The following is a 13,170-nucleotide window of genomic DNA, read 5'->3' as shown; positions in this document are numbered from 1 at the left end:
TGCTATTTCTAATCCCGACATGCACCGTGGGAAATTAGGAACTTTCTATATGATATTTATAGTATGCTTTCTCTTTTCATGGAATGGCGATGTACATGAGTGCCCCGAACATTAATGCTCAGGCACATGATCTAAGCCAGCATGGTCTTAGTTCATCTTTTGAGGGCTTTCAATTTTCCGAAGGCTATCCGTATATGGACGTCACTTAATCATTAGTAATAGTAATGAATAAATTCAGTTACCTATAAAAAAAAAAATCTGATGAAGGCTCAATAAGAAGATTATCACTAGAATTATATATGCATATATATATTCACACATATTACTAGAACATATACGTGTGTATATATATATATATCTATATATATGGTGGTTTTGTATTAAGAAATATACGGGAAAGGGCATCCATTAAAATCGAACAGAAACTTTTTCAAGATTCCCCAATTTCTGTCGGGAACCTTTAGGCTTTGGCTTTCAGAGTAGGTCTCCACTTTCATTGATATATCTTCTATAATCAAAAGTTACGAGAATGAAACGACACGAGAATCGATCAAGGTCGAACACAATCTAAAGCAGTGGAGAGAAATTTAACGATCATATTAGGAAACTAACGTCTAGTATGATATAACAACAAAGACAAACATGATATGTACAAGAGTCATATGATTATATGTGTATAAACATCTACGAGTACAAAGACTGGAAGTCCATACTGCTGCAGGCTGCACAAAAGTTGAGGTGCTTTCGGGGGGGGGGCCCACACTGATTGGAAAAAGAGAGCCCATCAATCAGAGAGAAGTGAGATGTGGACTGATCATGAAGCTGGGGCCTAGTCGATCACAATATGGGAACTTTGTGGTGGGACCACGCTTAACATCATCCGTTTACCATGGCGTTGAAGAATCTCATATAATCCGCCCACCATCCATAATGAGTGCTCTATGCATCTCTTTTTCTCAACCTTTTCTTGATTTGTGTTTGTAATTGCAACATTGTATAATAATCTATAGTGACAGATGATACGATGGACCGATATCATCCCCAATATGTAATTAAAAGGTCACGAGTTCGATTCTCACCAATAACGTCTACATTGATGACTGCTGTTTACTTTTGAATTTCACTGTGCAGCCATCGACAAGATAAATCTTTTATTTGGAATAATTTGGCCATCAAAGCCCGGGTTTAAGCACCACTCAAGGTGGGACAGTACTGTTGATAAAAGCTATGGAAAAGGAGATGGAACCAAACGAGAAATGACCGGCAAGTCGCCTCTTCCCTATATATCCCAACTCCATATGAAATTCCCGTACAAATATTAGGTTTTCCAAAGTTCATCGAATTTGGTCGGGTCCAAACTTCATGTGCAGATTTGCGCATTCGAGCGTGATGATTTTGAAATCTTGAAGATATGTGAGCATATAATATATACGCTCCAAGTTATGGACGAACATTGAAACCGAAAAAGAAAATGAGGAAAAGCACGTCGAGGAGCGGAAAAATATATCGAAAAAAAGTTTAAATTATGTAATATTACATAAAAAGTGACTTCTTATTATAATTACTCCAAGTTAAAGGAAAAAAAAAGCTCAAAAAACATCGAACACGCGCTATATATCGATATAATACTTATACCGGAGAATCCCTTATTGGTGTAATTTTCGACTTCCAAAAAATACCACTGACAAAATATTTACAGTTAATTGCAATAATTGCATTAGGAACATCATGGTAATTTTACAAGAAAATCTACCTCTATTCTCTCTCTACCACTCCGACTCTCTCCCGTCTCTATTCCTCATGCAACCCTACTCTGTACCTTTTATATTTTCATTTTTGTTCTAAATTTTATCCTTTTTTACTCAATATATTTAATTAACTTTCATAAAAAAAATAATAGGACCGAAACTATCTCAAGTTTCGGATATTAGATGAAGCTTCCTTTTCAGTTTAGATTGTCATTTTGTAAAATTTTCCGGTTTGCTCGAGCGTATATGTATAATATATATTTTCATGTTATTATGGTTGATATATATATATCTATATATATTTCTTGGAGTCTACCAATACAAAGAGCGAAGTCCTTTTCGGATAATGCTGTTGATGATTGAGATTGGCAATTTCAATGGACACCAGCAACTGTTTGAGAACCTTAATCTATGGTGTTTTACCCGAAAGTCTCTGCTAATGGCTAATGCTTTGAGATTTCCTTTTTATATTTCTCCATCGAGTAGTTATATATATCTTCTCATATCGAAAAGGCAATTTTCACTGCTATATTTCCTGCCATATGTTGCGATTAATTTAGATCGTAGGTTTGAGTTTTTCTCTTATTTCTCAAGTGATGGAATGGTCCCTCCAAAGTCTAAACAACTGCAGAAGCTCCGATTTTGTATGTATATATTCGATGATCATGACACTTTTCACCATCGGTAGATGCAAACTTAGTTTCGTCCTTCTCTCATATTATCATATTCTCAGCATTCTAAATTTGTTCCCTTCATTCTAAATTTGTTCTCTCCATGTTCATAGAGCATGCAGTCCTTCCTTTCACCTATTTTTGGCAATGACACTTTCCCATTATTTTGCTGAATATACATATATATATATATGTGTGTGTGTGTGTATAATGGAATAATTGGGCTTAGACCGGAAAGGAGTAATTGGGCCGGCCGGTTCAATATTTAGGTCCGGCCCATCGTAAGGTTTTTCGTCATCTTGTGGCATGATGGCATGATATTATCGATTTATTTCCGATAAATCTATAACATCATCTTCCTCTTTAACAAGTATGGATTTTGGCCGAAAAGAAAACAAGTAGGGATTTCCTATGTTGCTGCATCGTCTCAGCATTTTTCAGATCATCGCATCATTCTTTTTCTTCTTCTTTTTTTTTTTTCCGTCAAGGGTGATCTTACAATGCTGGCCGGACGCGTAGCAAAATTGTAGCAAAACAGGCCGGAAACTGCGTTTCTAGAAATGGAGCCCAAGAAGAGGAGCCGAAGGCCCATCATCGCGAGCTATTAATGGAGCCACATTTGGTTGCTCATCCTCATCTGGCGTGGATTTTTTAAAAACTATAAAGGCAATGTTGGGAAAAAAGAAAGAAAGAAAAAAAAACGTAAGTCCAATGTTAGTGAAGCAAACTATCCGTATGATTGTAATGATTGCTATAAAATTTTCACTGACGTATAAGCGATTTAGTATATCTCTTTAATCTAAAAATTCAAGTTAATAGGTAATAATTTAATAGCAATTCATCTCTGATTATACTAGTTCAAACTCGATTATTAATTCAAGCTCATAAATCTCGATTTTCTAAACTCTAGCTACAGATGTAGAACTAGAAACCAATATATTGATCGGAACCTACCAAAATAAAGGAAGAATGGAGAGGGTTGAAGGAGAAAGTGGTCGAGCAACACCTTTCTCAAGTTGACCCACTTGATTATTCCTATCTAATCCCTTGATGAAGCAGCAAGGTGGGTGTTGACCTCTAGACCAGGAGACACACACACATATATATATATATATATCCCAGAAATTGATTATTATTCTTTTTGAAAAAAAAATAACCAACATGAGTTGATTCCAATGATTCGGCGATTGTTCCGCTTAAATAAGATATCGGGATTCGAATACTTGTGAATGTATAAAATCTACATTGTGAGAGTTTTACTCCTTAACGGGGCCGACTCGACTCAACTGAATTAGTCGAAATTCAATTGAACTTCTGAATATCATGGTTAATATCGAATAAAAATAAAAAAGAAAGCAGAGAGAGAATTCCTTTTTTTATGCTGCTTGAGAGTGGGTGTAATGATAAAAGTCATTCCATGTGGCCTTATGAAAATATTATTGAATTAATAAATAGAGAAAATACTATTCCAATTAACGTTTTACTCAACAATCAATCACGTTAAGAATCCGGTCCGACTTATTATTATTATTATTTTTATTTTTACGCAATCTGCTCCAGAAATTTTGCAAATTTGAGAGTGGCAATTGCCATTTCTAATTATCAAATAACAGGATGCAATGAAAGAACTCCGATCCTTAAATAGTATACACACAAGTGGATAAACAAAGTGGGGTGAATACTCCATCAATGTAAGTTAATTCAAATGATTTAACGCATATTCTCTTTAAATAAAGTATTGAGTTCGATTCCTATGAATAGAGAAAATTTACGTTGTGAGAATTTTATTCCTTAAAAAATCGAATCAGTTTGAACTGAATTAGTCGGGTCTTTTGGATATTCAAACTGATTTTTTTTTTATTTTTTCTTTTTGTACTGAGATGAGAGGAGACGAACCTTCAGAACTTGAATGTATGATCTTCTAAATAGAAGAAGCATGAGATAGAGAGCGAGTGATTTTTATTATTATTTTTGATATGTCAACAGATTGAAGTCGGTAGAATAAAACTAAGAAATGCAAAGACGAGACATGGAAGTTATTAGAATACGTATTTCCTGATAATAGGATTTCCAAACTGTTAAGAATGAAATCAAACCAAGAACATATAAATTTAACGGTTTTGAAGTCGTGGTCGAGCAAGCATTCTCTATAAGAATTCTTTTCACGGTGAATATGCCTCAGCAGTAGCTTCGAGTATCGCGATGAGAGGTCACGAATATCAATGACTGATCCGAGAGAGTGAGTTATGAATCAAAGAGAGACAAAAGAAAGTAAATTATGTCTGTATATATATAAGGTATTTTGATATTATCACAATATCCTAATTATACGCGTATCCATTTAGAAAATTTTTATAGGATTTTACGTACGCGCCTATAAATATGTGTCTAGTTCGTTATAAGGGTCTCCAACCAACACATTAATCGTACCGTTTACTTATTTTTTCCTTTCCTGCACTTTATTCTTCATGTATTGTTATGTTCTTTCACTACACTTTCAATATCTACCTTTGAAGCACTTTTACCTTCATCATACCTTATTTTCAATTCTTGTACTTTTCCTTTCCACCAATTCCCTGTGGATCGAAGCACTATCCGACTTGGGAGTTTACAAGCGTTCAAGATGAAGACTTATAATCTTCGGAACGTTTGCCGAAGTCACTCAAGGAATTAGAGGATCGCTAGAATTAGTGGACTTTCGCGCAATCACAACTCAGCTCATTGAGTTGATTTGGCCGAGACAATTAAGGTAGGCTTACGGGCCACTTATTTTGTTTCGGACAGGGACCGTGCGTGCATATTTGGTGGAACAGTTAAATCCCTGAAGCGTGAATCGTCTGGAGCGCACCTCAACTTTGAATTTAAAATCTAGCCGCAATTCAATCCCGTAGACTTCTAGGCCGTGGTACACGATTTGATTCAGTGGGGCCGACTAGTGAGATCTCAACTTCTTGAAACCGCTTCCTAGCATGCCTGCAATCACTACACTCGTGGCCGAATTGGTATATTAACGTTTTTGACGTGAACAAACAATATGTTATGAGACCAATGAATATGTGTACGTACATGGTCCAATGAAGCTCAGATCCCCACCAGATATTCTCCCCTCGATCCCACATTCTTTCATCGATTCTCTTACCTGCATACTCACGTACGTACACACATACATTACGTTTATTAACTGGACGTATCCCAAGAACCAAAGCTCACCCTTATTAATTCTGATCACACATTCTCATCACATGAGAATGCTAATTTCCAGGCATATAAGTATATGTGTGTGTACATATATACATATACATATACATATATATATATATATTAAATGACTTGTATTGTATACAACCGAAGATATTCGTCGTGATCATATATATATATATATATATACATATATATTCCCGTTGACGTTATGGGCTAGCTCCCATATGATCCTACCGCTAGAAATTAGTATATATGTGACATCAGCTTGGTATGGACAAATTATGACATGATATATTCCGATGCATAGCAACGTGGTCAGTTGTGAGTTTGTCTAATATATTATATATATATAGGAGGAACAAACAACATACGATAATAATCCATGCATCTTGAAAATATCAATTAGTACGTCCTGTGGTGTCACTCTCTAAATTGGTGCTGCATTTATATATAAATGTTATATATACACATGGCAGATTTATATATATATATATATATGTTGGCTGACATAAATACATATATATGTATATATGTATATATTGTGTGTGTGATATGGTCAGATACTCCGGTCGGATTCCCATTTTTGCAGCCTTTAGAAAAGTTGATAAGGAAAAAGTAAATAAATTACGTCGATCAGATTCATAGAACTCCACAAATTAAGTGTGAGTGATCTGTGTGCAATTGTTGTACTATTGGGATCTCGGCGTGTGTATAGAAGGCAGCAATCAGAAGAGTGACAGAGATCATCATAGTGAGCGAGTTCAAGTCATCAGTCGTGATCCTAACTAGGCTAGCCTAATTAGATTTCGAGATGAGGCCCAGTTTTTTTAATCGACCCTGAAGCTGCGACTGTCGAACATTGTACTCATGAAGCAATAACATCGGTACATGCTTGAGACTAACTATAGTCCGAGATAAATAATTTAAAAGAAAAATTGATATCGAACATCATATATATCATCGGTCGATGGCTATGAATTGTCGAATCGATCTAATTATTTAGTGACAATAACTAAAAGAATGCCGTTGAAATGAAACTCATAAGAAAAGAAAGCCACACCCTTGTACATGCCAAACATGTCATGGATCTACCATTTTTCTATATCTATAATAATATAAGGTACATAAATTTTTATATCATAATCTCACTGTATTCATGTACGTGAGTTCCACTTGTAGCACTTCAAAATTAATTCCATATATGCCTGATCAGGGAAGAATATATATATATATATATAATTATATATTTATATATTAATTTGACATGGGGACGCGGGACATGATGGCCACAAATGTGGGCAAAATCATGAGGCATGTGGCCAACTATAGTAATGATGTGATAAGGAATATGAGAGTGCGTGTCTCTTGATTAATTTCTGTGCTACCTGTGGTTCCATAATTAAATTAACTATCCACGGACTTTTCTTTTCTTTTCTTTTTAACAACTTTTCATTATTTTTACTCTTAATTAATTCACATCATGTACAACTTTAAATTTTCCGGTAAGCTGTACAACTTTAAATTAATTTTATCATCGGAAACTTTAAATTAATTTCCTTTTGTGTCGTGTTACAAAATTAATTTCCCTAATATAAACATAATAATTACTTAAATTAAGCTCGCTAATATGATTCACGTTCCTGATTACGGAAGTCCGTAGCACCTTCCAATCAACGCTGACCCGGACCACAGGTGGCACCGACCGATTGGCCAGTGTTGATCCACAATCCGTGGTGAGTATATATAATTGTAATTGGATTGGATATGAGAATGTACGTTTCTAATGATTAATCTACCAAAAATTTATAAAAGAAAAGGGAGTTCGAGAAAATTATAGAATCAAGAACATATACATCGAATACCAAAAAAAGAAAAGAACATATATATGGCAAACTTTGGGGTGATTGACGATACATGCATGAATGTCTTGTCATAAGTTTAACTGCCGATAATCCGAATCAATATGTTATATATATACTATGTTGATCGGTACATATTACAGGTAGTACGAGATCGCAAAACTTGAAAGCAACAACTGAACAGATTTGAGTAAGGGGCGTCCACTTTGGTTGATCTTCCACCCCAACCAAATCAGCTCCAACCGCTTTCGTTTTCAATGGTGGGAATCCAAAGCTTTCATAGAGTATGTTGAGAGTGATGGGTGAGCGGGAGGATCGACCAACAACTTCCAAAGGTTGCAAATGTTGGAAAGCAGTACATCAATTATTAGCAACTAGGAAGGATAGAAAGTCCGACGGGCAACTATCCCTTGACGGGGACCAAAGTACTCCGAGGCAGATCTGCTCATCATGTACATGTTAGCGGTTTGGAACTTCAATCTAATTAAGAGTTGAGAGCATCATAATTCAAAAAAAAAGAATGTGTTCTGAAACTCGTAGTATGCATAATCAAAGGACATGTATGGTATTTCGGATGCAAAAAGATAGACCTTATTTTTACCGTTTTCAAGGATGACACTATGAGAATTAAGTTACTGCGTTATAATATGCATTTTTGTGTGTGTGTGTGAATCCTAGTATCCGGAAGCTCAATTGAGTCCCGATTAATCCAGTCGAGCAGGATCGGTCCACTAAGGGGTAAAGCTCTTCCAGCGTGGATTTTCATCATTTACAAGAATTCGAACATGAAACCTTGCTTAAGCGAAATAAGCGTCGAATTGCTTGAACTAATCCATGTTGGTTGGTTAATATGCATGTTACCCTATATATATCAAGGGACAATGAAAGACGTGTGAACAACCATATTATTCTTGCCTTATCATGGAAAATTTCTTTCCCATTAGTCTCTTGGGATGAGATCATAGAGATTTTTGGGAATGTCGATTTCAACAAATGGTCCCCAATGACCACGTGCATGGATGCATCAAAGTTAGAACAAACTACAAATATATCACAAGATAGGAAAAAAAAGTATTTAAAAAAAAAGAGTAGTGCAAGTGCAAATCAAAAGTTAAAAAAAATATATAAAATAAAACAAAAGGGAAAGTCTTTTTTGGGTACTAATGTGAAAGAGTTATATCTATTGGTAAGCTGCGCTTCTACTCGGACTTGGATTACTCGAGATCTGTTGAGCTTCTGAATATGAGTTAATCATACAAACTGGAGGAAAAAAATATATTCTCGAGATTATTAAATATTCTTAGTCTATTACCTGAAATTAAATCTCACTCGAGCACCATCTTGTTCCCACTTTGACTTTGAAGTGATTCTGATGGATTTCGAATTAATTCCTGCATTACAAGTAAATTTAATGTGGATTTTTTTTAATAAAGAAATGAAAAGAGAGAAGTGGAGTGTTTCCCAATTCTCAACCTCTCAAGCATTCCTAGGCGAAGGATCCGACGCACATACAATCTCTCTTCTCGCGCATATACATACATATATATATATTGACAGAGCTATGAGCTCAGAAATTCGCGGCAAATGACCAGAACAATTTTTATACTACTCACTCATATAGTTTCCTCCGTCTCCCTCGATCTTTTCTTCCTTCTCCATATTACTAGGCCAGTTAGCTGATCTTGTTATCTTCGGGATTTGGTTTTTCCTCCCTTCTTCATGTACGCCGTGTAGGTTTTGGAGCCGATATCGCCCCAAGTAATGTCGAATACTGAGCTTTACCTCGTCAAGGGCGAAGCACTGACGGAAGACATCATCAGCAAAGCTAAGGTTCGGGACAGACCCGCGTTGGGATCTCAGAGCCCGGATCGAGACTTGGAAGATGGAGACCAGGAGGAGGAGGAACAACACGAAGATGAAGGAGGACAGTGCAGCAATGAAGAAGAAATCCAAGAAAAGGACTTGTCGAAGGACTGCTGTGAAACGAGGTCTTTAGGAGGAGGAGGAGAAGGAGACGTTACCCGGCCAGTTGACAGTGAAGACGATGGATTTAGGACCCCGGTGTCTGCGGATCATACGATCGCACCGGTTATAAAGTGTCCGCCTGCTCCAAGGAAATCGAAGGCGCCGGTCCCCTGGAGGAAGCGAAAATTGCCCCCATGTGATGGGAGAGGTAATGGCATCAGCCTGGTTATTCATTTGTCTAATGAAGAAGTCGAGGCAATGTTCCCGCCTATTCCGTTGGAGGTGCAAAATGAGATCAAGAAAGCTCGAAGAGATGATGACAGCAGTGAGTAGCGTACCGACTGCATATATATATATATATATATATATATATATGCCTATTTCAGGATTCTGATCTGCAGCAATACCAAGTCAGTATCAGTCATGATCTAGATCTCTCCGACTTTAGTACATCACACCCGGCCACCGGTGAATATGGTTGATTGATGAGAACCAAAGTCAATCGGGCATTGAGAATTTTGATCTAGGTAGGTCGCTTCCGGGCGGTGGCATGTCAATTTCCCTCCATGTTTTAGGGTGCCAATAAAGCTCGAAGCGAGATCTGAATTAGTCCGGAGACCGCTTCACTATACGTACTTGGGATTCGGACAATCTGAGGTACAAAATCTTACCGTTTTGTCAGAAAGACTATGTAGAATGAATAAGAAGGGATCTACTGCATTCGGTGGACTCTATATGCTGATGAAATAAGGATATGTTTTGAGTTTGTGTGTATGTATATATGGCCCCAGTAGCTTTTTTCTCAGCATTCTGTGCTTGATACTTGAGAGCTTTTACTCGATTGGGTAAACGAATGAAACATATGTCGGAATGAAATGGAATTGAAGCACCATAGAGTAACAGTTAAAATTTCACATCGATCAATGGCTGATCCTCTTCGTTCTCTTTCCATCTCGAAGTCTTACCAAAATCAGTTTGAATATTATTGGTCTTCGCATGCAGGCTGTTCGAATATGTCCAGCTTGTCTTCCCGAAACATGCAAACATGCTTTTCAATCCTGTCAAGTTCCAAAGAAGACATATTAACTAATTATTATAACTATCACAATATAGTATGTTACCGAAAATATAAAAAAGTACTAGGAAATGTTTATTAACCTTATGCTTCAACCTGCAGTGTTTTGGATTTACATTTTGCTTTTGGCTTCAGTTATAGTTTACGAATTAGTGTATCTTATGCAAAGAGATATCTTCTCATTACATTATACAAGGATAACGAAGTTTGTCATTCGAAAGTCTCTCCAACAGAAGATCGTTAAGGTTTTATTTCCTTTACTATATAAACGAATGCTATATTATGCCTATACATACAGAAGTTTTAAAACGATTGTACCTCCCCGTATTAACATAAGAAGAGCTTTTTTTCCCTAATATTATAAGGAAAATTCATGGGTTATTAAAAGAAATCGAAAGTTAAATAAAAAGGTACATATAAATTATTATTTTTTGGTAAATAAGGGGTACATATAATTTCATTGATGATAATCATGTCTAGAACCTCTTCTTAAAAAAGGACGTGCACCACCAAACCACATTATCTTCCTTAAGAAAGGCTATTTTAATTCCTACAAATGAACAAAAAAAAAAGCACGTATTAAACATGAGAACAATGTACCATAATTTTTTTTTTGTTTATCAATCGTCCTTATATAATTATTGTGAGAGGAGTACACAAAATGATCTCATCGATCAAGTAGTCCAACTTGAAGTACTCCACAAGCATTAATTCACTATAAATTATTGATTGCCCGTTATAATGTCAGCCTGTCAATGTCCTAGCTACTAGGCCAATAAGGAGCTGATCAGCACCGATAATATTACCCTATGTGTGATCATTATTGGTTTCACTTTCACACACGTTAAAATGCCAAAGTTCATTTAATAATAATCTATCATAAGATGAAGTAATGCACTAAAGATAAGAAGCTGGCGTCGACATGAATCACGTGGATCAAAACCTTGATCGAGAGGATTATTCAACACGAAGTATGTGTGCGTACGACAAAATGAACTATATGCGCTCGCCTTGCTTGGCCGGAATGTGCACACATGACAGTTTGTGATCAAAAGTCCGTGGCTTGGATACCACATTGCCATGTCACAACGTAGCTAAAACTATGCCGATCAAACTTCTGGAACCGAAGACACGTTCCCATACTAGCTTAGAGCATCAGCTCATCAATCGGTTGGATCATTTCCCTCTGCCTCACAACGGCCCATGCAATACAAGGATTCAAGCAGATACAAATGTTAGAATATATTGAGGAACTGGGCCTGTCCAGAGCCCAATATAGAAGATATAGATTACATAATATTGAGAAACTAATCATTTTTGCACAGGTTGATTAAATAAAATTTATTTCATAGGTCAAATTAATATTGAAAATTAATTTAGTTTTTTCACCTTTTTTATTTATATGCATAGGGAAATGTGATTATGGTACATTCTTTTAAATGTATTTAACTAGAAAAATGTAAAAGCAGGTCGTACGATATATTGGGATTAATAATCAACTAATTATAATATTATGTCAATTAGCAAACTTAATATCCCATATTCAATAAATCAAAAAATTGAAAAACGAAGCCTGATGTAATAATTATAAAAATCACGACATTTTAATATATATACGTATATACACATTTGAAAAAAAAAATATGTGAAATTAAGTTCATGATTATTTATATATATTTACCCCTATTAACCTCTTTGGAATAAAACTTATATATGTTGACAAACATATAGATAAGATATGATGAAATTTTTAAAAACATTGACTATATTTCATTTATTAAATCATGAGATTGAATCTTTTTAATACTTACTCCTAAATCCTAATTGCACAGGAGTAAAAATTATATATGTTGAAATATATATATATATATATATATAATGAAAATTTTAAAAACTATTGACTATATTTTATTGACTTAAATCCTAATAATGAATCTTTTTTAACATATATATTATTACTTATTTTAAAATAAGATTGCAGATTATATTAAAGTAGTTTTTCATATATTTATTTTCTTTCAATGTTCTATTAGAGTTTGCATTTAATTCATTACTAAATATAAAATCCATATTTTCCTTACAAATAGTATTTATTGAGGCATTGACCTTTCTAATCCTACATTATTTGAATATTAACCTTTCTAATTCAATTTATTGTCTTGTTGTAATATATATATATATTAGTATGTAATAATGTGCTTATCCTTGGAAACCTTCAACAATTCACTAGTACAGGCATTTGGCTTATCAGATTCTTTATTTGTGCATAATATGCAGGTAAAATTGGAGAATTTACGATAATCCATTTGCTATTCGGACTTTAGTTAGAAAAAAAAATTAGCACATCACAATTTGATCTCCTTAAATTTTCAATAATGAAAAAGCCCAAGAGCTTGCAAAATCCATTTTTCTGTCATCTCAAAACATGGAATTGTTTAGGTCCACCGCACCAAGATACATTATGGAGCCGAGCTCGAGCTTTCGCCTATGGTCTTGCTTGGCTCAATTACCCACACAACTAGGGGGCAAACATATCAGAACCTACAGTGTTTAGTGGCCCTTTTCATATAAAAGCAAAGTCTAGTGACCAAAATGATAAGAAAACTAAAATCCTGCGGTCAACATCAAATTTCACCAAAGAATAGTGTACG

General features: G+C 35.3%; 1 protein-coding gene across 1 annotated transcript; it reads left to right on the top strand.

Moving 5' to 3' along the window:
• Nucleotides 1-8,895: 8,895 nt before the first annotated feature.
• LOC116206896 (cyclin-dependent protein kinase inhibitor SMR3-like) lies at nucleotides 8,896-10,336 on the top strand. Its single transcript, XM_031539729.1, has one exon. The coding sequence runs from the start codon at nucleotides 9,241-9,243 to the stop codon at nucleotides 9,775-9,777; it is 537 nt and encodes a 178-aa protein (XP_031395589.1). The 5' UTR covers nucleotides 8,896-9,240; the 3' UTR covers nucleotides 9,778-10,336.
• The last annotated feature ends 2,834 nt before the right edge of the window (nucleotides 10,337-13,170 follow it).

Source organism: Punica granatum, chromosome 5 (genome assembly GCF_007655135.1).
Source record: "Punica granatum isolate Tunisia-2019 chromosome 5, ASM765513v2, whole genome shotgun sequence".
NCBI lineage: Eukaryota > Viridiplantae > Streptophyta > Magnoliopsida > Myrtales > Lythraceae > Punica > Punica granatum.
Note: the sequence above shows the minus strand (reverse complement) of the source record. Positions and strands in the feature narration are given on the sequence as shown.

What these genes read in the sequence shown, in the direction of transcription:
- LOC116206896 (XM_031539729.1), top strand. Translation starts at nt 9,241, where the DNA reads ATGTCGAATACTGAGCTTTACCTCGTCAAGGGCGAAGCACTGACGGAA.